Source organism: Helianthus annuus, chromosome 14 (genome assembly GCF_002127325.2).
Source record: "Helianthus annuus cultivar XRQ/B chromosome 14, HanXRQr2.0-SUNRISE, whole genome shotgun sequence".
NCBI classification, from domain to species: Eukaryota; Viridiplantae; Streptophyta; class Magnoliopsida; order Asterales; family Asteraceae; genus Helianthus; species Helianthus annuus.
In genome coordinates, this window is record NC_035446.2 from 134861319 (window position 1) to 134885007 (window position 23689).

The following is a 23689-nucleotide window of genomic DNA, read 5'->3' on the forward strand; positions in this document are numbered from 1 at the left end:
CAACCCCTGAAACTGTAAAACGGGTGTCCGGACCGGTTCCATTAACGACATCGCTAAAGATCGCTGATTGGTATAGCACGTTGAGGTCGTTGAGTGAACCAGGGAGCCCAAAGAAAGAATGTCAGATCCACAAATCTTGTGACGCCACGGCCTCAAGTATTAAGGTTGGATGGCCGTGATCACCTCGCGTGTATTGGCCTCGCCACGCAGTCGGGCAGTTATGCCACTCCCAATGCATACAATCAATGCTACCAAGCATTCCTGGAAACCCGTGCCTTGCTTCATGAGCTTGGTACAACTGTTGAACATCATACGCGTTGGGTTTCCGAAAATATTGTTTGTTATACAGTTTCACCATATTATGGCAAAACCGATACAAACATTCCCGCGCAGTTCTTGCCGACATGTGTAAGTACTCGTCCAAAGCGTCGGCCACTGTCCCGTACGCCAGTTGGCGAATGGCCGCAGTACACTTTTGTAACGTGGTGAACCCTTCATAATTCCGAGCATCGGGTCGTTGCGTGAAAAACGGGTCTAGCTCCGCCAAATCATCAGCAATCCGTGTGAATAATCGGCGACTCATTCGGAACCTTCGTTGGAAAATGTCGGCGTTGTAAAGGGGTGCATCCGAAAAATAATCGTTCACCAATTTCTCGTGCGCTCCTGTCGTAAAAAATATATAAATACGAGGAAATATATAAATATATAAAATTTATTAATGACAAACCTTGGCGGTCTCTGTTAATCCGTATTCGTCTGGTAATGACGTTTTCAGACGAGTCATCTTCCTCCTCCAAAAGAATCTGCGTCGCCTTTACCACAGCGTTTGCGAAAAACATCTCCTCTTCGTCCGAAGAAGACGAGGACCACCAAGAATTAGATGCCATTGGTATAAAAATGAGAGTGTTTTTTTTTTATAAAAATGGATGAGAATGTGAGAAGAATGGGTGAAATATTGAGGTAATGGTATAAAAAATGGAAAAAGAATGTGTATATATTTAAAGTGAAAAAGGTTTTTTTTTTTAATAATTATAGCCGTTACAACGGCTATAGATTTGAACCTTGGCCCGTCGTAGTCGTCTGTGGGGAGCCGGATTAGCCGGGATGGGATGAGGGGGGCGACGTGGGGGACTGGCGCCGGGCCTCGTCGACCCTTAGCCGACCCCCATACCGCTTAGTCTAAATGTAGGAGTTTGAGAGAGTAACATTAGTCATCCAAACAATAAAGATTGGGATCTCTTTAGATCCTTTTTTTAGAGATAATTAATGAAAAATGGTGGCTGTGTTGAACTCTAGAAGAAATGAAAGATTGTTGTAAATTTGAAAGATTGTTCTACAAATAAAAAACTTAAATGGTGGGTGTGGAGACTCCCGCGAGGGCCGTGATATTGTGAGGTGAACACTCCTGTCGCGGCACGTAGGAGTCTCGTCCCCTTTCCCGCTCGTAGAAAACAATACCTAATCTTTTTATCGAGTAAACTGCTAAATTCGTCCCTGAGGTTTGACTCAAATTGCTAGATCAGTCCAAAATCAAGTTTTGTTGCTAAAATAGTCATTGGCCCTAATTTATGTTGCTAATTTAGTCCAATTAATAGGAGTTAATTGCTAAATTCGTCCCTAAGGTTTGACTCAAATTGCTAATTTAGTCCAATCATTTTCCCTTTCAGTGGACTGAATTAGCAACATAAATTAGGTCCAATGACTATTTTAGCAACAAAACTTGATTTTGGACTGATCTAGCAATTTGAGTCAAACCTCAAGGACGAATTTAGCAATTTACTCCTTTTTATCTCCAAAAGCTCAAATTTCAATATAATAATCATATTTATCAACTCCTTTTACCTTAGATAGAGAAGAGATATGCTAACCAATACTCGCTTGGAGACAATTTCAAAAAGTAATTAAAGGGGTCAAAAGGACTGTGGGGTTGTTGAATGATGAATCCTTCTAGTACGTTATTTAATAACATCCATGTGGTTTACTATACTAAACCCACCGACTTTATTTTCTTTTTTTTTTTAAAAAACAGCAAATTTGGATCACTGACGTACCACTGGAGTATTATCGTGCCATTAGCGGAACCACCCGATCATATCCATCTTCACTAGGCATAACGCGTATACATCAATTCAGAAGGAAACCCAATAAATTTTGGAAAACCCTCTTGTGAGAATCAAACCCATGATCTATTTGTCCCAAAGTCTTATCCCACCTCTAAAATAAAAAAATAAAATAAAAAACTAAACCCACCGACTTCTCAATGATCACTATAAAATACAAGGTACAAACACTCCATCACTCCATAATCCAACAAAATGAATCACCTTCCATTTTCGATTCTACTTATCGCCACCCTCCTCCTCTTCACCTCCTCCTTCTCCGTCGTCGATTCCACCATCGCCACCGCTCCCACCGCAGCTACACCAGCCCCTTCCCCTATTCCAAGTAATCAAACTTGTCCATATTCCTTTTTTTTTTTAAATCATGTATATTTGAACTTGTTTGATTTAATTTGAAATTTATTATACAGGTACGCTTGGATGCGATGACAAGTGCGAGAAAAGGTGCGCGAACGCCGGATACAAAGAACGGTGTTTGAAGTATTGTGGGATTTGCTGCGGGAAATGCCAGGGTTGTGTTCCTTCAAGTCCCTATGCAGACAAGGGAGAGTGCCCTTGCTATCGTGACTTGAAGAACTCTAAGGGCAAATCCAAATGCCCTTAGTTTCAACTTTTTATTTAAAAGGAAATTATTATTATTATTATTATTGTTGTTGCAGAGTGCAAATATGGATCTATTTCTACTTGGTGCTTCTCTGTGGACATCTTAATGTTAAATCAATAAAAATTTTACTTATGTATGTAAAGGGTTTGATACTTAGACCATGCGTAGTGGTTGGGGTGAATAACGCCCTACCCTTAGGCGTTGTCCGCCACGTGTCCTAATCAACAAAGGGGCGTTTTTCTAAAATGGGTGTAGTGGAGATGTGGGCATTACGTTAAAAGGGGTGTAAAGAATTAAATAAATAAAAAAAAAACATTCAAAAAATTGATTGGCTAAAGAAGAAGAGGATTAAATATGATTGCACCATCGAAATAGGGCTTGGGCATGGAATACAACGCCAAACACAAAAAAACCAAAAATAACGCCCTGGGGGGCGTTTGGCGGCGTGTTTCGGGCGTTTTGGGGGTTAAAAACGCCCCATTTTTGACGACGCGCGGTCTTATAAGTAGAATCATAATTCTTTTGCTGGTTGTAATTTTATAGAACAGATAACTCACACACTCGCTAATTTTAGATCTAAATCTACATATTTTGTCAAACAACAAAGGACTTAACCCTCACCACTTAACAACAAAGAACATATTTTCCAACATCTTTGTACCACTACGACAAAAACCAAAATTGTCAGCAGTCATACGTCTGTTAATTTATATCAAAGTTTATAAAAAGTGAATTACATAATAAAATTTAATACATTTGAAGCACTTTGTTTGTTTGTTTGTTTTTTTTTTTTTTTTTTTTTTGAAAAAAACATAATAATAAATTAATCACCAACAAATGTTGTACTTTATAAACTTGTGCATCACAACTTTACAAGTGTAAGCTATATAGAAAAGAAAAAAAGAAGCATCAATCACCGACTAAAAAATAAACACGATATAATAACAATAATAACATAGTTGCAAAAATGAGCATCGAGAAACACCAAAATTTAGCATTTCTAAAATTATTTAGTTAAGTAATAAAAAAAATAAAAATAAAAGTGTAAGTAATTGGTAAGAGTGTTTATAGGATTGAAGAAATAAATAATGTTTTTGATGTATTTATGAAAATCTGATATAACAGCTAATTTGACACGTTTACAAGGGCATTTAGCTCCTTACATTGATATGGTCAAACAGCTACATACAACACACCTCACCACCAGGCTAGGCGTAAAGCCGTAAACGTTGTCTTATACACGTGTTCTCCCTGTGTTTTATCGTAAACTGGGTGGTAAAAAAAAAGTAAAAGAAAACACAACCTGCCACGTGATATGCCCTCGTTAACCAACCGATGACTTTTCATAACACTTGCAAAGAAATGTGTCGTTTTACTATGCATTAAATAAACTCGTGACCACCAAATTCTTGTTTTGTTTTGTTATAGTCAGACCACCCGTAGTGAGGAGTTTTTTGGTGTTTTTCCCAAAAAAAAAACGCCCCATAATACCCTTCTACCGCCCCCATGGGCGTTTTTCTTGAAAATTTGGGTTGGGGCGTTCCAAATCAAACGCCGGGTCGAGATATTTGGGCCAATCATGCCATTGCCAACGAAATATTATTGGTTTTAATTAAAAAAAATTAATAATAATTGGGTAATCATTAGAAGGGGCATTAATTATTAGGCATTATACCACTACACTCATTTTAGAAAAACGCCTCATAATATCCAATTACTGACCGAACCACCACATGACGATAATGCCCAAGGGTCTTCCTTCACCATTACATATGGTCTCATCAAACATATAATAATAAATAAAGACCACCAATTCTTGTTTTTTTTTTTTGTTATGTCATCAAACAAATAATAATAAATAGATTATTGGCGTACAGCCATACATTATGCTTATGAACATTAGTATATTTTTTATTTTTCTTTGAACGGCAGGATTCTATGATTATAAAATAAGCCAGTATATGTTGTAAAAACTTAACAAAATACAAAACACAATAAAGTTACGAGTACATTATTAGCTAACTACGTCTCTTATGAGTAATTACTAATATCAGATGCTTACTAAATGAAATTGTCTATTTTTAAACATGTTAATTAATGTAGTACGCATTGAGAGAGAACAATAAGTGTGGTTTGTTGAGACCAATTATACAGCTGGATCTCTATAAATTTGACCATTTAATGAATGCTACGACTGTAAATATAAGTTTACACGGTGTGGAGGTGGCATGGAGGTGGTAGCGTTCGGTCTTGATGGGCAGGTGGCTTGATGACATGGTTGGTGTTAATTGGATGGTTAAGTTTTGTTTTATTTTTTAACATATATTAAATAAAAAATGATTGTCACGTGTCGCTCCACGTCCCCTCTCACCCTATGCTTTTTGGGGCTTGAAGGGGATCTTCCTCTCTTTTTTGTTGACGTGGTTATTAGGTGTTGCTAAATTAAATGAGAAGAAACTTATTAAGTGTATGAAAAAAGAAAGATACGTTAGTGCACTCATTTAAAAAATTTATTTGTGGTGGTATAAACTAAATTAAGGGATGTAAGATATTTGAATAGAGATAGTTTGAAAGCTTGAATTAAATTAAGTTTAAACAAGTTTGAATTTCATTTATACAGAGCTAAAATTTATATAACAGCATTCATAATGGTGAGTGTTACTTATATTTTAAGGATTAGCTGTGAGTGAGTGGTTGTAGAAAGATTTAGTGTTTCTTGTGATCCAGGATTAACTCCCACTCTCCACATTATTTTATGTGGTATCCAGGTGAAGGGCGAATACGGGTGGCGCCGGTTCGTCTTGGATGGGAGGCGAGGTTTTACCGATTATTCCACTGTCGTGCCTTCGGGCGGGTGGAGGTCGGATTTCCGCGCATCTGGGAGAGCCAAGAGGCTGGCGGCGGTCGAGTAGTCGACCTTGCCCACAGCGCCCGGTGTCACGGTGGTTGGCACATCGTTACTTGCCGTTCAAAAAAACGTTGTGAGTGGTTGAAAGAGAAAATGTTACTGTTCGTCTGTATACATATGAGAAGCACTGTTCACTCTTATTAATTTTTGGCTCATTCTATTCCCACCCCTCCTAATTCCTGATTACACCCCCCCTCCCCTATTAAAAACATCACATCCATCAATCATTTGGTTTTTGTTTTTAGCCTATTTTGTCTTTTTGTTGTCTTTTTTTTATTCATTTATTTAAGGATTAGTTATTTAGTATTTGTTTGTATTTGTTTATTAATTAGTTATTATTATTATTATTATTATTATTATTATTATTATTATTATTATTATTGTTTTTATGATATAGTATTTATTATTAGTTTTTATTGTTATAATTTATCAAATTATATTTATAGCTGTAACAAAAGCTATATAAAAATAAGTACTTTTTTACAAAATTATTATCATTTAATAATTTACATACCGAGGTTTAATCTATACTCCCCCCAAATGTAGCAGGTTGTGCTATCCAAGACTTATACATATTTTGACGTGATTCAAATATATTCTCCCAGCCAGCTGCATCATTTTCTCTCATTAATTTCCATAGGTTGTTTGTGCTGGCAATTGGATACTCTCCTTGCAATTCTACCATTATAAAATGGTTACCATTCACGTGTGCAATTGTAATTATTTTTTTTTCTGGGAACTCGTGGCAATTGGATACTCTCCTTGCAATTCTACCATTATAAAATGGTTACCATTCACATACCTTGATGATGGATTAACATTGACTGAAGTTGCTTGTAATTTTGGAGGAATGATGTCCACGTTTGAGATTCAACGAGTGCATTCCACATTATATTGAAGATTTTCCAATCATGATCCGTGGTGAAAAATGATTTGCAGTTTCTAAATATACTTTGAGAAACGTGCCACCTACAAAGTAATCGGGTAGCATTCGGAAAAACTTTCTCGCATGCATTCATCAGAGCTAACTCCCTGTCCGTAACTATAACACGTGGTTGTTGCATGCTCCTCTCATCTAGAGTTGATTTTAAACAGTTTAATGCCCAAAGATATTTCTCCTCTGTTTCTTTACGCATAACTGCAAAAGCTATGGAGATTGTCTTGTTGGTAGAAGTTACACCAACAATTTCAAGAAAAGGCAATTTATACTTGTTCGTATTGTATGTGACATCCATAAGCAACACATGTGGAAAATCAAGGAAGTACTTGTATGAGATTTTAGGAACAAAGAATAAGTCTTCCAACATGTTTGAAACTCTATTGGTAGAAATTTCAAAAGTATACCCTTTATCATTTAAATGAGACATTAGCACCTCCATCAAAGATTTCCCTTTATGATCCGTTGCTCGAATTTTATCACGTGCGTTATATGTGTTTTTAATTGTAGAGACATTATTTTCATCACGCTCCTTGATAACACCTAAAATATCTTTTGGGAACACACCCTTCCCCGTCAACTCTGCCACCAATTGGTGTTCATTAGGTGTCAATCGTTTGAGGATTGGGTGTCCCTCCATATATTCTCCGGGTGGATGATTATGCTCACCAGGTTTTACTTTTAACGTCCAAGAACCATTCTTTTTTGAAAATTTCGCTACCATTTCAAACGGGCAATTTATCTTTCTAGTGCCGGTCTCTCTACTTAAATCTTTATCTGATTTATACACACCACCACGATCACACATAAGTACAACTTTAGACACGTAGCCATTTTTAGCTTTCGATCTTTTAGTCACAATAGCGTAACCAAGACTACGTCCGGTGTTTCTAACCCATTCCATCAACTCTTCACGAGACTTGAACACCTAAAAGTGAACTAATATTAGTTACAAAATTTAGGTGAACAAGCTTGAGTAGTTACAAAATATATATTATCCAAACAAACCCATTTAAACTAAAACAAGACCCTTAACCTAGCTAGATTATATAACTAAGTTGAAACTTGAAACATGGGAATTAAAAACTATACCTGATCTGTAGAAAATCCAGACATCTCTTTAACTTTTCTGAATGCTATTTAATATCACCACATAGCAGAGCTTTCTGAAGTAAGTTCTCAACTAAGTTCTCAACTTCAGTTAATATCACCAAATATCAACTATAAGTGTTCAATGTGTAAAATCTCAAATATTTAATATCACCACATAGCAGAAACGACAATGTGACCATGTTTGAGCACTAAAAAGGTAAAAAAAAATGACCATGTTTGACCATGTTTGGATTTAATATAAAAAAAGTAAAAGGAAGTAATAATTTGAAACCACCACGTTTTTTTATCAATTTTAATAATAATAATAATAATAATAATAATAATTCATTACTAATAGTAAATAATAATAATAATAATAATAATAATAGCAAAAATATAAAAAAGACAATAAAATAAAATAAAAAAGACAACAAAAAGACAAAAAAAGACTAAAAACAAAAACCAAATGATTGATGGATGTGATGTTTTTATAGGGGGGTGTAATCAGGAATTAGGGGGGTGTGTATAGTATCACCCTAATTTTTAAATATTTTTGAAAGTTGTTGTAAGCGAAGAAAGAGAAAAAGTAATTATAAAAGTATAAAAATATTATTTAATTAAAAAAAAGATAAAAACTAGTGATTATGATTGCGTAACTAATTAGTATATATCATTACTATATATTACTATATTACTATATATTACTATATATTAATAAAGAAGTTGAAATAAATAGTGATTTTAATATTATAATAATATATAGTTTTTTAATACTTTTATTTTTTAAATATTATTATTATTATTACTATATATTACTAAAGGAATCGAAATGAATAGTGATTTTAATATTACAATAATATATAGATTTTTTAATACTTTCATTCTTTTAATATTATAATATAATAATAGTTATGTTCTTTAATTTTTAACTTTAATTTTTTTTTAATATCAGGGGTTGAGATAAGTTTGGTGTCAACCGGTATCGAACCAGTACTGGTATCAAAAATACCGATACGGTCCTGTTCGGTATCAGTACATGAAGGTAAAAACCGGCACTAATACAGAAAACGCCAAAAGTTGGTGCCGAATTGATATTGGAAATCTTTTGGTTCAGGAAATTCAGTGCTGCTACCCGGTACCATTTCCTCATCCTTGATCACGGTTACCGTACGAACAACGGTATCGTACAACTTTTTTTTGTTGATTTTCTTCAACTTTTAATTTTTTCTTTTTTTAGTTTCAGGGGTAGGGGTAGGGATGAGCTCGGTGCCAACCGATAGAGAATCGGTACTGATACCGAAAATACCGGTTACGGTACCGGTATATGAAGGTAAAAAACGGTAGTGAACCGGTACCAGGAACGCCAAAAGTCGGTACCGAATTGGTACTTAAGATCTTTCGGTTCGGCAAATTTGGTACCGGTACCCAGAACAATTTACTCATCTCTGACCACAGGTTTCATACGAACAACATCGTTACCATACAACTTTTTGGTTGATTTTCTTACGGTTATCTTTTAGTGTTTTTTTCTACATTTTCTTTTTATTCTTGGCAGCAGTTCCGTTCGCAACACGCTCGTAGTGATTTCAAAACACATGTAATCACAGACTAAATAACAAAAGAAATTCGTCGCAACGCGGCGAACTTTTTTAAACCTAGTTATCATAAAAACATATATATATATATATATATATATATATATATATATATATATATATATATATATATATTATATACTATGTTATATATGTATAAATTTCTAACTAAATAATGTTTATATATAAATAAAAATAACTAATAAATTGTAAACTAGTGTAACTCAAGTTTTAGTCACAGAGTTTGAAATGAGTCAAGTTTGGCTTGAGCTCGCTTAAGTCAAAGTGAGAAGTTGTTGTTTAAGTAATCGCAGGTTTGACCCGGATCTTCTAGTTTACACCATAGACTAGATAAGCGAAAATAATGGTAAATTTGGACAAGTAAATAAAGAAATCTCAAAAGGAAATAGTTATCGATTCGTATTTAATATTTTTCGATTAAGATTAAAACATTTTTTTATTAGGAGTAGCTTATGCTATATCCATCTATTAGCCCATATCTCATCCAAGTCATCTCATATGTTCGATTATTAGATTTCTTATTTGAAAATGGAACTTTAATTAATTTAATATAAGCAAGAAAATTAATATTTATTCGGAACATGGAAAGATAATAAATGGTAGCTGCGCTGGAAGGCTACCTGCTTTCCCCATGTGGAAGAAAAAATAAATTGTGTATGAATATATTTCATACCCTTTTTGGTTAAGAAAAGTATTGTGTAAAATAAATTTAGCTGGCCAGCTAGCCTAGCCCACTTATAATTTATGATTATTGGTTTAATAGGGGTAGTAATAATAAGCATTGTCATTAAAAAATATATATGTCTGTGCTCTGAAGTCGGAACATCTGATTAGAATTCACTTCTCTGTTGACGGCACAAGAAATCAATGCAAAACTTATATTTCAATAGGGGGTGGCTAAACTAAAAGTACCCCTATTACTCAATGCGCCCTCTATTAGTTTGATTATTGCAATTTTGCTAAAATGCCTCTATGGTAAGACTTAGCATAGGCACGTCATCCTTTTATACGGCCTGTATATGAACATTTGCCCTATATATACTGTATACAGCTCGTGTAAGAGCCCGTATACATACATTCGCCTTATTATACAACCCGTATAGTAACCAATTTGACACGAGGGGGTTACATTCAGCACAAGCCTTTTTCAAAAAGTTCATTTACGTGTGGGGGTGACCAACTAACGAGACAATGGTCATGGTCATATTAAAATTTTATAGAATCACAAAACGACCAGTGATGAAAAGAGAGAACAAATTTCAACTATTAGTCATGTCATTCGTCCTTATGATCAATACTGAAAAACAATCACAAAACTACAATAAACCTATGCAAAAACAGGTATGAACTTCATAAAAATCATGAGAAAACTAACCTCCAAAAATCATGTATCCCGTTTCCCCTTTTCTTTTCTGTCACAAATCAACACTAAATTTACACCAGTATACAAAACCTACTTGAAAAACCAACCCTCATCTCCTCCCTCCATTTCCATGCCTCTGATTTCTAAAGAAACTAAGAAGCGACTGAGCCTGCAAGATAACAAAAACATTCCGACTTCATGTTAATAAAAAGAAAGAAAACTGACCTATATGCAGAAAAAGTAACAGACAACAGTCAAACACACCTTTTCTTTGGCTCTCGGGGTACCCGTGTGTGACAAAGCTGCCAACGGTGGAATAGCTCCTTCATGAAGTACCATGTTGCAAAATCTGTTACTATTAGTACACAACTGTAAAAGTGCTGCAGCAGCATTCTCCTTCGCTCGAGCTGACCCCAATTCCACCACTTCAACAAGCATCGGTATCCCACCCTCCTGACCAATCCTAGCTCGACCCTCCGGAATCGTAGCTAGATTCGATAGAACCGCAACCGCCTTATCAACCAGCCCGGCTGCAGGGTCCATTAAATCCACAAGAAACCTAACAGCACCTGCCTGCACAATACGCCCCTTGTTTTCATGAAATGTTGATAGGTTAAACAGAGCCGTAGCTGCATCTTTCTTTCCCCTTGGGGTCCCGTTTCCTAGTAGATCGACGAGAGGCCCGATGGCTCCCGACCTCCCGATTTTTATCTTGTTTTCTTCAATTACCGAGAGACTGAATAGTGTCGCAGCGGAATTTTCTTTGGCTTCTGAGCTCCCGGTTTCGAGGACGTGGATTAACGGTTCGATCGCGTTCGAATTACCGATTGTGGTTTTGTTGATATCGTTTATTGATAAGTTTAAAAGCGCGGTAACAGCATTTTCTTGGATGTTCTGGTCGGGTGAATAGAGCAGGCCGATTAACAAGTTGATGGCCCCACAGTTTGCTATGACGTTTCGAATATCCTTATCGTGTCTCGCAAGTAATCTGAGTTCGAAAGTGGCATTTTTTACCGTATCAAGTGAAGTGCCACTCAAGTCATCAATCAATTTTTTTACCTGGGTTTCAATTTCACCGAGATCGGACCGGGTTTCAGGAACAGAAGAAATGATTCTCGGTCCGAATCTTTCAGACGGTCTTCGCCATATCGGATTCCGTGGTCGGGTTCGGAACCTCGGTGAGTATTCATGCGGGTCCGTTTGTGGGGCGGCACTCGTGGCGGCCATGGCGGGGTGAGCCTCTGCCATCACCTCCCCTGAAGCGTCACTACTGTTTCCCGTCACCACCTGTGGTGAAGACTCTTCATTTGAACCATGCGAGTGTTCCACCGACCCGTCATCCGCTCCACCGCCACCTGGTGATTCGTTTCTTGGCGGCGATATGGCAGCAGGTCCACCCAAATCCACAATTCTTTCCCCGGATTCATTTAGTTCAACACTCTCGTTTTCCAGCTCAGGCATCGAATCTTCCGAAGATGAATGGACATGATTCATCAGCGAAGCTTCTTCCTGACGGATCATCGACTTCACAGGGTCTGGCAGGTTAACGTTGTTCGACTCGCACCAGCTTGCGATTAATGCCTTAACGGTGTAATTAGGAATAAGATTAGTGTGGACAAGGGTTTGCATCGTCTTAGGGCAAACAGTAAGACCAAGATCAATCCAATTACGGATATACCCCCGTTCATATGTTTGACCAGAAGATACAATCACAGGGTCAGTCATGAGTTCAAGTGATAACGGGCAACAAAAGTCGGGTGGTATCGGTACAGTGTTAGAGCTCTGTGATTGTTTCATTTCAATAAAGCAATCATGCATGTGAGTAACAAGATTAATCATTTCCTCGATATACTCTACATCCCTAATCTTCTCTAACTGTTCGGCATCCTCCTTTAAGTTTTCGAGGGCTACCAACTCGATTAAAAGTTCTTGATTTGACTTTAAGCTAAGCAAATCCGCAATTTCTGACCTGATACCTGAGCTGGGTTCGTTACCCTCCACTTGTTCTTTTATCGCTTTTGAGATAATTGCCGATGGCTTTTCATATCCCATATGTTTAATTTTCTGCACGCAGTGCTGCAAACAATTGTGCCATACGTAAGAAAAAGAAGTATACAGTTGATAATCAAAAGTTTTAACCAGAAATTGTGACGGTACCTCAAGTGACGCTGAACTCAGTTCAACAGGTAGCCCTTCGCATGATTGCAGCAGCTCAAGGATATCCAGACAATGGGTTTGAACTTTTGTAACCAACGATTCGGCCTTCAAAACCTTAAAAACAACAAAAACAAGTCAAAAACCTCTGCAACAAAAGTATTATTCTGAAACTAACAAGTGCAGCCGTGCAGGTTCTTAGAACATACAAAGTAAACTTTACTCATTAACGGATGCGATTCTTCAAAAAGCTCCCGAACTTCATCGACAGACTGACTCATCCCCGCAAATTCCTTTTGTAACGCTTGATCCGAAGCCACATCAGCATCAACAATAGACTCGAGCACCGGTTTAATCAACTTAAGCACTTGTTCATTCTTGATGTAATACTTTTCAACAATTTCACTACATTTGTTATCCGACAAATGAAGAAAAGCAGAAATGTTTTTCAGAAGTGCCTTTAACAGTGACATCTCCATTTCACCTATGTAAACAAACAACCATAACAATATTCATATAACCAAAATGCCACTAAACTATCAACCATATTGAAAATATACACAAACATCACTAACCTATCTCTGCAAGCTCGTGATATGAACTTATAATAACCTCCACTGATGAATATCTCTTTTAGGCAAATGCACAAACACCTTGTGTGCAAGTGTAAAACAAAACAATAAGTAATCAATAGGTAAACAAACAGGTGAATCGATCAATTTGGACTGTCAATTGCAGGTTTTAATTGACCGAAACATTAATTAAAACGCGTTAATTGCAGCAATTGAATGGGTCTAACAGCGATTAAGAACAGTAAGAAAACGAAACCCTAGATGAGCTAAGTTACCTGAAGGATTGCGTACGGATATCGGTGGAGATTTGGTGGATTGTTGTGTGGAGGTCTGAATTTGAATAATATTCTTTCAATTTGTGAGCAGTTGGATATAGGAGGTGTTGTGATTGGATCTTTGTTTGATTTTCCAGATGATATGATATTGTTGTCCCTCGTCATCATTCGACTACTGTTCTTCAACCCATTTGGACTATTTAATTATTTTTTAATAATATCATCAAAACTCGATTAACTTGAGGCAATCTTTTGCCAGATATACAAATATATTATTATTAAGTTTATAAATTATTTTATAACATTATTTAGGTCCTTCCTTTTAGCATATTTTAAAAATTATAGAAGAAAGTAAAATTTATAAATGATTGGTGGTTCATTGGCAAAGACAAAGCCTTTAAATGCTTTGGGAATGGGAGGTCTTGTGTTCAAGTCTCACAGACGATAGTAATAAAAGAAATTTGCCGTTAAAAAATAGAAGAAAGTAAAAGAAAGATAATTACATAATGGAATTATTATAGAACATATATGAAAATTGAGATTGTTCTCTTTGTAAGAATATGAAAAACTTGATTGATATTATTGATATGTTTGATTACAATATATAGAGATCACAAGGAACTCTAGAGTCTAGAAACCTAATCGAGCCTGTGGGCTTACACTAATAAACCCTAGTCTAAGAATGCAGTCCAATACTCCCCCGCAGTCTGAGCGGTAGAAAATCGAACGCTTAGACTAGAAAAAAAAAAACAAACAAAACAATAAAAATAAACTAGTCTTAATCTCGGTTCTTGACTCGTAGGTCCAAATTTCTGCCAAAAAACCTGGTTTTGCCAAAAGAAATAACAATCCGTATTCTACTTCACATTAAATCGGTGTACGGCTTCCACTGCTTTAGTTTCTTAGTTCCCGGAATAATAACACAAGACAAGCAAGATCTCAGTCGGCCATGACAAGACGAACAAGGAAGAAAGACTGTAGAAGACAACCGGCGACCATGGTCGAGCGCGGTGTGTCTAAGAGAGATGGTGAAGGCCGGTGACCGTGGTCAGGCGCGGCTTCAAAAAGAAGTGAGATTCATAGATCAAAGAAAGAGATATGGTCAAACCGTGGTTTGATAGGCTGAGATCGGTGGCGGCGGACCGTGGACCGGTGAACGAAAGAAAGAAAAGAAACAAATAGACATCTGGTGACCGTGGTCGTGCAACTGTGTGTCGAACCGAACACGGATGACCGTAGTCAGGCGAGGACTTAAAAAAGAAGTGAGATCCGTAGACCCAAGAAAGATAGAGAGCGAAGGGCGGTGATCATGGTCAAGAGGCAACAAGAGAGAGAATATAGATCCGTAGATCTAAGTGATCAAACCGTGGTCTAAGATTGATGGCCACGGTGATTTAGAACGTGAAATAAGAAAAAAAAAAGAATGATAGGAAACGAACGGGGGCCGGACAGGGCGGCGGCAGTGGCGGCACGCCACCCTGTCTAGGGTTTTTCTCAAGTGGTGACGGCTAGGGTTTTAATATTTTTGTGTGGCGCGGCGGAAACGGTATAGAGCACGGGCTCTGATACCATGTAAGAATATGAAAGACTTGATTGATATTATTGATATGTTTGATTACGATATATAAAGATCACAAGGAACCCTAGAAACCTAATCGAGTCTGTAGGCTTACACTAATAAAACCTAGTCTAAGAATGCAGTCCAATACTCTTGACATGTTAAATGAGTTTTAGGGGCTATTTGTTTCAGCTTTTAATGGACTTTTAATGGTTTGGACCTATTACTGATTTTGCACTTAATGGTTTCTGAATTGGTCAGACATTTATCTCTGAATGATTAAGCATTATACAGGTTCTTAATGGTTCATACCTCTTACTTGTTTAGGACTTACCCATTCAGAAGTTACCAAACAGCCTCTTAATTACTTGATAAGTTATAGATAAAGACAAAACTTATAGGCAAAATTTATTTATTAAACCGTTATAGTCATGAAATGGTAATAATCAAAAACACTCTTTGTGATGTTTAAACAATGGTTTTTAATAAAGCAATTTGGTCTCATACAAGTGTGTGTAATGACTCATTCAAAGCTTGGTAGTTGTATTTGATTGACATATATAATTATTGCCTTATAAATTAACTTGTAAAGACGATTAAGTGGAATATGACTACATGCATATTTATTTGTGTAGTTAAATAAAACCTTATGCATTAAAGAAATCTGACTGGCTAATTTGAATGAAACTCTACTAGTCCCTCATCATTGAACCGAAGAAAATTTTCATGTTCTTTGGTTGATACTGATACTCTGATAGTGCCACTGCCAATGGGGGAAGACACGTTTTGCGGTTCCTCAAGCGGGTTCAGCGGATGGTAAGCAATAACACCGCGCATGTTAAGGGGCATAATTTTGTGTTTAGCAGGGTAGGGTTTGCTATTCAGAAGGGGGTAGTGGCGCAGCTTGTTGCCCGTCTACCTGCCATTAGTCTGTGATCGTCTCTGTTTTAATAAATATAAAGTTAGTGTTGTAATCATACCATCGTTGCTTTATTCATTTTTGTATTCTTTATATATGCACACTCTCCCCCGTCTCATGAGGCAAGATAATAATCACGAATCTTCCATGTGACACGGAACATGACGATAACTAAGTGCAAACCATATGGACTTTTGGCAAAGTTGGGGAATGAATGTGTTACAAAGTGTAAACTATATGAACCATCTATGAAATCCAAAATTTTAATAAATCACATGAACCATGTATTTACTTTTTACTTTTTTAAAAAATGAGAGTTTATGGAAACTTATTTAACTAAATAGGTGCATATTTTTAAAATATGTACTAAATGTGTGTTGTTTTAATTTTTAACCAACACATTATACTTCTTTTTAATTTTTTTATTCAATCAGCTTATTATATTTCTTTGTTTTATTTATATGGTTAACCAGCTCATTACACTTCTTTTATAAGTTCCTTTATATTTTCTAATCAACATTGTACTTCTTTCTTTATATTTTCTAATCAACACTGTACTTCTATTAAATATGCACTTTATAATAATACAAACAAAAAGAATCACATTAAACAAACCTAAAAAAAAATAAAGCAAGAGACATTTACTAAAACTTTTCATCGGTCTTAAGTTTAAATGCAAACTAAAATAACAATATCAAATTTGGTTTTAACATCAAACACAACATACATAAATGAAAATTTGTTAAAAGACTCGACCCACTTCATGATTATTATGGTTCTTCTAGGCTTAGAGATAGATTTGTAAACTGATTGAACGTTTATAGAATCATTCATGAATCTTCGACGAAAAGTTCAATTATGTTCAATTATTTACTGAATGAACGACATGAACACAAATTGTGTTTATTCATTTACATTCATTTATGTCTGTTTAGTTTGTTTCTATAATGTTCTTTGTTTATGTTCGTTTAAATATTCATTCAAAATTATTTTGATATTGTTATTCACTTTTAAAATATTGAATATTTTTGAATAATGTGTTCTCATTTACTTTTAGTTAGATGTCCACAAACGTTCATCCGTGTTCAATGATATTAACAAATAAAACTGAACTCAAAGACATTAAATTTTAATGAATAAACACAAACAAAAAATTTCTCGTTTAACTCTTATTTCCTTTTACTTTCTAGGTTAAAATTAAACATACAAATGAAACAAAGCACACTCATATACGTTTGATTTTTTGTTGGTACAAAGCACACTCGTATACGTTTGATTAGGTGAAAAGATTGAAAGTGTGAAAATGGTGAGAACGGATCATGGGGCGACACGTTGCGCGCTAAATAATAGAGTAAATTACAAAAATCGTCCTTTATGTTGACACTAGATTGCAAAGTGTGTCATTTGTCTTCAAAAAGTATAAAAAACGTACTCGATGTTTGCAAATCTTTGCACGTTATGTCCTTTAGCCCTAACTCAGTTAGTTTCATAGTTAAATATGAGTAAATGGACCCCACAAGAAGGTATTTTGGACTTTTTATCCTAAATAAAATAATTATGTTTTAAAAAGTTATATATATGCATTTATAAATATATACACAAACAACACACATGTATACACCTCATCTCTCTCTAACTACCCTACCACCACCACCCACCTACCACTCACCAGCCACCTCCACCATTTGGTCTTCTTCTCTGGTGAAGCACCACCGCCCAACTCTGGTATCTCCTCCTCCCTAACAAACACCGCTTCTTTCTCCAGCAACACGGCCGCCACAATCTGCTCATATCTGCCCAACTCCTCCGATGAAGCACCACCGCCCAACTCCTTCTACCTTATCCCAAATGTATTTAATTTTGTATCTACAAATCTCCATTATCACTATTTACAGAATCCACCAAACTAATTCTAAGATACACAATCAGTTCAAATGTATTTAATTCCATATCTATAATATGCCCACAGTCTAAACAAGCAAATCATCACAGTATAATAGAAATTGTCAAAATTATACAAAAGCAACAAAATTCTCAAACTCCTCCTGTCCATTCTTGCAACCACTAAACCACCACGATTTGACCAAAAAAAAAAAGAAACAGAGCATTAACAGATCTGGTCACGCGCTACCTAGACGTCACCCGCCGCCTCTCTACCTGCTGCTGAAACAAAACCCTCTCACCATCGATCTGCCAGATCCCAAGCTGTCAATCTGCTCGTTTTATACCACCAAACCATCATTTTTTTAGCCACGTCTTGAAACTCGAACATGTTAGATCTGAAAAATCGAACAGAGAGTTGGAGGTGGTGGATCACTACCTTCTGTCGATTAACAAGAACCTTTGAGAGAACTTTATTTATACACTGGACTAAGGTTAATGTAACACCCCCACAATACTAAATTTCGATTTTCTTAATTATTATGATATTTAACATGAAATATGCAACTAGAAATATTTAATATAGTTAACATTATTTATCTATCAGTGGAAGTAAGCGGGTCATGACCAAATAAGTGACTAACTAAACCCAATGGGTTGAAGTTGGACAAGTGAGAAAGTTATGTTATTGAGTAAAAATGAAAGGAAAAGAAAAAAAAAAACAAAAAACCCCAGGCTATATGTGTGCGTGGGGTAGAATCCCATTTGATGGGTTTTCTATGATATAGAAGATCTTGAATGATGAAAGCCTATAATAAAATTTTGGATTATGAATGTAAATTGAAGTAGTAGAATCATCATACTAACTAGTATATGAGGTGTATTTGAGTAAATTAGAAGATTTCGGTAAATGTTCATATTTGCCATGAAGTGGGTTTTGACATAGAAAATAAACCTCAAATTCTTGTATGATGATTTTGATATAGAGTGAATTTCAAGGATTGTCCTTTATCTTTATACTCATTTTCAGGCGTTGTTCTTTATGTTTAAAATTGACGAGTTTTGTCCTTTATGTTTTCATATTATACACGTTTTGTCCTTTAGGCCCAACCCAATTAGTTTTTTCAGTTAAATTTGGTCATATGCTTTGCACATGAGGGCATTTATGTCAATTCAAAGGTAAGTTCAACGACAGATTTACAGCTCAAAGCTTCTGCAACCTTTGAATTGACAAAAATGCCCTCATGTGTTTGCATATGACCAAATTTAACTGAAAAAACTAACTGGGTTAGGGCTGAAGGACAAAACATGTATGATATGAAAACATAAAGGACAAAACTCGTCAATTTTGAACATAAAGGACAGCGCCTGAAAATGAGTATAAAGATAAAGGACAATCCTTGAAATTCACTCTTTTAATATATTAGCCTTGATAGCTGGAAATTTTGTGTTACCTGATGCAAATGAATGTATGAACTTTGTTGATTGATAATGACATGATAATTAACGGGTAAATCAAGCAATCGTGATAACCTTGTAAATAATGTCCACCAAGTGTTTGATAAAATCTCTACTTGAGCATGTTTAACCGTGCAATTTTCATGTGCTACACATCCAACAAAGCCCAAAACGCATTGGTGATTTAAGATGCGGGACATGTCTTATGAACCAAGAATCTTTCCTAGTCACAAACCGACGTAGGATTTGCCTAGGGTGTCATAATGGTCCAAGTTAATCTTCTAAGTAGTCAGTATCAGTGTCGGTATCGATGTCATTACAGCCTGACCAAACCCGTTGGCGTCAAACTGAACCCCCAAAGCTTACTTAACTCATGTCATAATCTTAATGTCGACACTGAACCCTATAATCTTAATTTAAGTGTCATTCTGAACACTTCTGGTGACAGCCTCTTGCTCCTGCCCTTAGACCATGTGTAGTGGGGCATTATGGGGCATTATAGGGCAAAAAAAACGCCCCCTTCTCCATTACATAGGGCATTATAGGGCAAAAAAAAATGGGTTTGGCGTTTTAATGAAAACGCCTAAATGAATTGTGGAAGGTTTGAATGGGTTTGACTAGCCAATGAGAAAATAGTTTTTTTTTTTTGTTTAATGATTGGTAGGGCATTATAGGCATTATGCCCACTACACCACTTTTGTTATAATGCCCAAGTGTGACTAGGATGCCACAAGTCATATAATGCCCTATGGTGAAAGCATTATAAATTGCTACCACTACACATGTTCTTATCTTTTGCACATTTAATGAATATCCTTCCCTTTAAAAAAATAATAAAAAATAAAAAGATTCCGCTATATACAAAGACTATACTAGTATACTCCTCATAGGTATGAATCATTTACAAATTGAAGATTCCGCGTATCACGGACGGGCTACACTCTCTGCATTGCCATAAAAACACCCTTTATAAAACCATAATAATATCATCCCATTTCTCTCCAATCCTTCACTACACTAATCCCCAAAAACCCCCATTTCCTTCTCAACAACAATGGCGAATGCCGATATTACCAAAGGCTCCACCGTAGAAGTAAGCAGCGACGAACCAGGCTTCCACGGCGCCTGGTACGTCGCCCAAGTCCTAGAAGACAAAGTCCAACCTTCTTCTTCAACCAAGAAAAAATCATCCAAAAAGCTCAACAAACCCCGTTACTTAGTAAAATACGCCACATTGCTCGAAGAAGATAGTGATGACCCGTTGATCGAGACTGTTGACCTTTCCTTTGTTAGACCTTTGCCTCCGAGTAACATTCGCCGTAACAATGACGGTATTGTTAAGGAGGCTGAGGTGGTGGTGGTGGAGGGTAACGGTAACAGTAACAGTAACAGTAACAGTGACGGTGACGGTGATTTTGAGCTGTACGACGTCGTCGATGCGTACCATAGAGATGGGTGGTGGCAGGGTGTGGTGAAAACGGTGATTCTTGAGGGTGAAATGAGGAAGTATGTTGTTTCGTTTGAAAACCCTTATGAGGAATATGAGTTTGAAAAGTCAAAATTGAGGCTTCATGTTGACTGGGTTGACTCACGTTGGTTGATCCCACCAAAGAAGGTATATTTGGGTTTTTATTGTAGATGTTAATATGATTGTAGGTATTTTTTTGTAAGGAAAATATTAGGGTTTAGGGTTTATATATGGTTTCAAGATTGTGATGGGTTGTTTGACTATGAAAGTCAAACTTTAATTTTTTTTATTAGGGTTTATATATGCTTCCAAATTGTCAGTTGCTGTTTGACTGTAAAAGTCAAACATTGATTTTTTGTGAGAAAAATATTGGGGTGTATATATGCTTCAAAGATTGTGATGGGTTGTTTGACTATAAAAGTCAAATGCTGATGTGGTTCTATATGTTACATTTGAATGGGTACTATTTGTTAATTGATGTTGCTGTAGACACCAGATGAGGAACTAGGCGATAGAAATGCATCAGATGATGCTCAATCAGGCTTCACTACGCCATCTAGTGGTACTGCGATAACTCATGTGGACAATGTAGCTGTTGGCTCTTCACTTTTGACCAAGAAGAACAGTCGCCCAAGAACACGATCTGTGAGTTGTTAGTCTGTTAGCAATTTACGCCTCTTCAGTTCCGACCAACTGCTTCTTTTTAGCGGTTTACCAATTTTTATTTTCAAACTTCACAGGAAACTAGTTCTGTTGTGGATATTTCAGTTACTTATAGCAGAAATAAGAGAAATGCGAATTTAGTCGATGATGGTTCACGAGGGAAAAGGTCCAAATCTTCAACAGGTGTGGGAAACTTAAGATCACTAGAGATGTCACATTGTCGGGTCAGCCCAGTCGGGTCATTGATCCAAACGAGCTTGTGTTGGTTGGTTGGGTTGGGTTGGGTTCGGTTCAATTCAGTTGAACATAATCTAATATTTTGTGGATTATTTATGGTATAGGTAGCAAGGGAAACACAAAAGCTATTGTGCCTGTTTCGGAAACAGGCGGATGTGATGATATTAATCAAGATTCACCTCTTGTCGAGGACGTGATAAACATAACAGTAAGCAGTTGTTTCAGCGCTCTAAATCGTGACATAGCTAATTCACAAAAACTTTGATTTGTCATTGTTGTTTACAGCAAACTCGCGAGGCAGAGGATGGCAAGAGCCATCAGAAAAGAAAGAGAGGAACAAAAGCAAAGTTAGCGGTTAATAAACCGATTGATTTACTACAAGGTACTACTTCAATTTCTACAATAAAACCCAAAGTGATCGGTTTACGCTTAAAAAAAGTTGAGTTTGTCATTTTTTATTAAATTACATGTTTAAAATACTTAATTATGTGGTGATGTTTTTCTAGATGAGCATGAATTCAGTGATGTTGATGAGGCACCTCTGTCAGTCTGGTTTAAAGGCATGCGTGCGCTCTCACTTTTAAAGCGTAAATATTTTCACCAACATAACTTGCATTCAGATTTCGTATTGTTTCTTCACTAAAATAATAATTTGATATCGGTTCTTATTTATAGGAAGTTCCTGTATTAGTCCTCCTGACAACTCACCGAATCAAGCCATTGTCGCTAGTGGTGCTAGTGGTGTTGGTGCTGGTGCTGGAACCACCACCACCACCACCACCGCCGACTACCAACAAAATTGGCCATTTATCAAGCGGGCTCCAATCTGGGTCGCCATTGAATCTCTTGAGTTGTACAAAAAACCACCTCAAAAGCCACACTTTTCGCCATTGAAGAAGACAAAAATGGATTATCGTGAGGGTTTAGCCATTGCTTTCATGGTGACATATGGGAATCTTGTTCAGAGCCTTGAAGACTTGCAACTGAATGATTCTGTTGACATAATCAAAGCCAATTTGGAAACTTTATGTGAGTTAGAGACTCATGGGTTTGATGTGGGCGCAATTCGGGGTCGTTTAAACGAACTACTTTCATTGATATCCAAAGTGGGCCCACATAAGGATAAGCGTAAAGAAGTTGAAAACGAGCTTGAAAAGTGCAATCATGAAAAGTCTGAAGCGGAGAAAGAAATGGATCGATTAAAGGCGAAGATGCAGGAGTTGAAAGAAAAGACGGCGCAGACGGCTGCTATGAAGAAAACAAAGGAGGAAGAAATTGTGAAGTTGCAAACAAACTTGGATCTTGTTTCGAAAGAAATTAACGATTGGGAAGTTGCTTTTGGAAAACTCTGTAAGAAAGGTCTTAGTTTGGATTAAGCTGACGTGGCAAAACGCTTCATCTTTGCTATGGTTTTTGTTAGCTGTATAAATTAAGCCTACTGTTTCTATGTTAATGTGAAAAAATAACTTGGTTTATTTTGTTACGTGAACGTCTGGTGTGTGGAGACAAACCATGAGTCCCTTACATATGCACACATGATAGCTTTTTTTTCAGTTATCACTTGATACGATATGCCAACGCACATCACACAAACGCATGAAATACACGATATATTTGTTCTGATGATGTCATGTGTTTGTTCTTCCATGTCTTGCAAAATCAGTGTCATATCTCTTGAGTCATTTCATGACATAACTCCTAAACTTAGGCTTATCACATGGTATCCATTACAACATTTTAAACTTTCTAACAGAACCACAATTCTACATGATTACTTCATTGAACATTACACTTCAATATTCTAATTCTTTTGGAATTATTTGGGTGTTATAGTTAATAAAATATGTGAAGCCTCAAAAAACAT

At 36.3% G+C, this 23689-nt stretch overlaps 5 protein-coding genes across 6 annotated transcripts; 2 read left to right on the forward strand and 3 right to left on the reverse strand.

Annotated features, from left to right (window-relative positions):
- Window positions 1-121: 121 nt before the first annotated feature.
- LOC110907474 lies at window positions 122-887 on the reverse strand. The gene is made up of 2 exons (XM_022152453.2): window positions 728-887; window positions 122-663 (listed from the first exon to the last, which is right to left on the reverse strand). Exons 1-2 carry the CDS (start codon window positions 885-887, stop codon window positions 122-124), a joined length of 702 nt encoding a protein of 233 aa, XP_022008145.2.
- A 1400-nt stretch (window positions 888-2287) lies between these two features.
- On the forward strand, window positions 2288-2860 carry LOC110904000 (peamaclein). Its single transcript, XM_022149806.2, has 2 exons — window positions 2288-2445; window positions 2531-2860. The coding sequence occupies exons 1-2, from the start codon at window positions 2316-2318 to the stop codon at window positions 2722-2724; spliced, it is 324 nt and encodes a 107-aa protein (XP_022005498.1). The 5' UTR covers window positions 2288-2315; the 3' UTR covers window positions 2725-2860.
- A 3292-nt stretch (window positions 2861-6152) lies between these two features.
- LOC110907473 (PKS-NRPS hybrid synthetase CHGG_01239-like) lies at window positions 6153-7685 on the reverse strand. Its single transcript, XM_022152452.1, has 3 exons — window positions 7662-7685; window positions 6435-7497; window positions 6153-6310 (listed from the first exon to the last, which is right to left on the reverse strand). Exons 1-3 carry the CDS (start codon window positions 7683-7685, stop codon window positions 6153-6155), a joined length of 1245 nt encoding a protein of 414 aa, XP_022008144.1.
- A 2829-nt stretch (window positions 7686-10514) lies between these two features.
- LOC110903999 (U-box domain-containing protein 2) lies at window positions 10515-13970 on the reverse strand. Its single transcript, XM_022149805.2, has 6 exons — window positions 13642-13970; window positions 13370-13447; window positions 13004-13278; window positions 12798-12911; window positions 10905-12716; window positions 10515-10809 (listed from the first exon to the last, which is right to left on the reverse strand). The coding sequence occupies exons 3-6, from the start codon at window positions 13271-13273 to the stop codon at window positions 10750-10752; spliced, it is 2256 nt and encodes a 751-aa protein (XP_022005497.1). The 5' UTR covers window positions 13274-13278; window positions 13370-13447; window positions 13642-13970; the 3' UTR covers window positions 10515-10749.
- Window positions 13971-20352: 6382 nt separating this feature from the next.
- Window positions 20353-23308, forward strand: LOC110903998 (DUF724 domain-containing protein 2). Of its 2 annotated transcripts, XM_022149802.2 has the most exons (7): window positions 20354-21072; window positions 21415-21570; window positions 21666-21771; window positions 21930-22033; window positions 22111-22207; window positions 22332-22412; window positions 22501-23308. In XM_022149802.2, the coding sequence occupies exons 1-7, from the start codon at window positions 20512-20514 to the stop codon at window positions 23199-23201; spliced, it is 1806 nt and encodes a 601-aa protein (XP_022005494.1). In that variant the 5' UTR covers window positions 20354-20511; the 3' UTR covers window positions 23202-23308. The 2 variants fall into 2 exon arrangements, with proteins under 2 accessions (XP_022005496.1, XP_022005494.1); XM_022149804.2 differs by lacking the exon at window positions 22332-22412 and having other exon boundaries at window positions 20353-21072.
- The last annotated feature ends 381 nt before the right edge of the window (window positions 23309-23689 follow it).

What these genes read in the sequence shown, in the direction of transcription:
- LOC110907473 (XM_022152452.1), bottom strand. Translation starts at nt 7,685, where the DNA reads ATGTCTGGATTTTCTACAGATCAG. An exon ending in CTGGATTTTCTACAGATCAG is followed by an intron (nt 7,498 to 7,661) that starts GTATAGTTTTTA and finishes GTTCACTTTTAG; the next exon opens with GTGTTCAAGTCTCGTGAAGA. An exon ending in AATGTTAATCCATCATCAAG is followed by an intron (nt 6,311 to 6,434) that starts GTATGTGAATGG and finishes TTATAATGGTAG; the next exon opens with AATTGCAAGGAGAGTATCCA.
- LOC110903998 (XM_022149802.2), top strand. Translation starts at nt 20,512, where the DNA reads ATGGCGAATGCCGATATTACCAAAGGCTCCACCGTAGAAGTAAGCAGC. An exon ending in GGTTGATCCCACCAAAGAAG is followed by an intron (nt 21,073 to 21,414) that starts GTATATTTGGGT and finishes ATGTTGCTGTAG; the next exon opens with ACACCAGATGAGGAACTAGG. An exon ending in ACCGATTGATTTACTACAAG is followed by an intron (nt 22,208 to 22,331) that starts GTACTACTTCAA and finishes ATGTTTTTCTAG; the next exon opens with ATGAGCATGAATTCAGTGAT.
- LOC110907474 (XM_022152453.2), bottom strand. Translation starts at nt 887, where the DNA reads ATGGCATCTAATTCTTGGTGGTCCTCGTCTTCTTCGGACGAAGAGGAG. An exon ending in GATTAACAGAGACCGCCAAG is followed by an intron (nt 664 to 727) that starts GTTTGTCATTAA and finishes TTTTTACGACAG; the next exon opens with GAGCGCACGAGAAATTGGTG.
- LOC110904000 (XM_022149806.2), top strand. Translation starts at nt 2,316, where the DNA reads ATGAATCACCTTCCATTTTCGATTCTACTTATCGCCACCCTCCTCCTC. An exon ending in AGCCCCTTCCCCTATTCCAA is followed by an intron (nt 2,446 to 2,530) that starts GTAATCAAACTT and finishes TTTATTATACAG; the next exon opens with GTACGCTTGGATGCGATGAC.
- LOC110903999 (XM_022149805.2), bottom strand. Translation starts at nt 13,273, where the DNA reads ATGGAGATGTCACTGTTAAAGGCACTTCTGAAAAACATTTCTGCTTTT. An exon ending in TGAGTTCAGCGTCACTTGAG is followed by an intron (nt 12,717 to 12,797) that starts GTACCGTCACAA and finishes AATTGTTTGCAG; the next exon opens with CACTGCGTGCAGAAAATTAA. An exon ending in CCCCGAGAGCCAAAGAAAAG is followed by an intron (nt 10,810 to 10,904) that starts GTGTGTTTGACT and finishes GTTATCTTGCAG; the next exon opens with GCTCAGTCGCTTCTTAGTTT.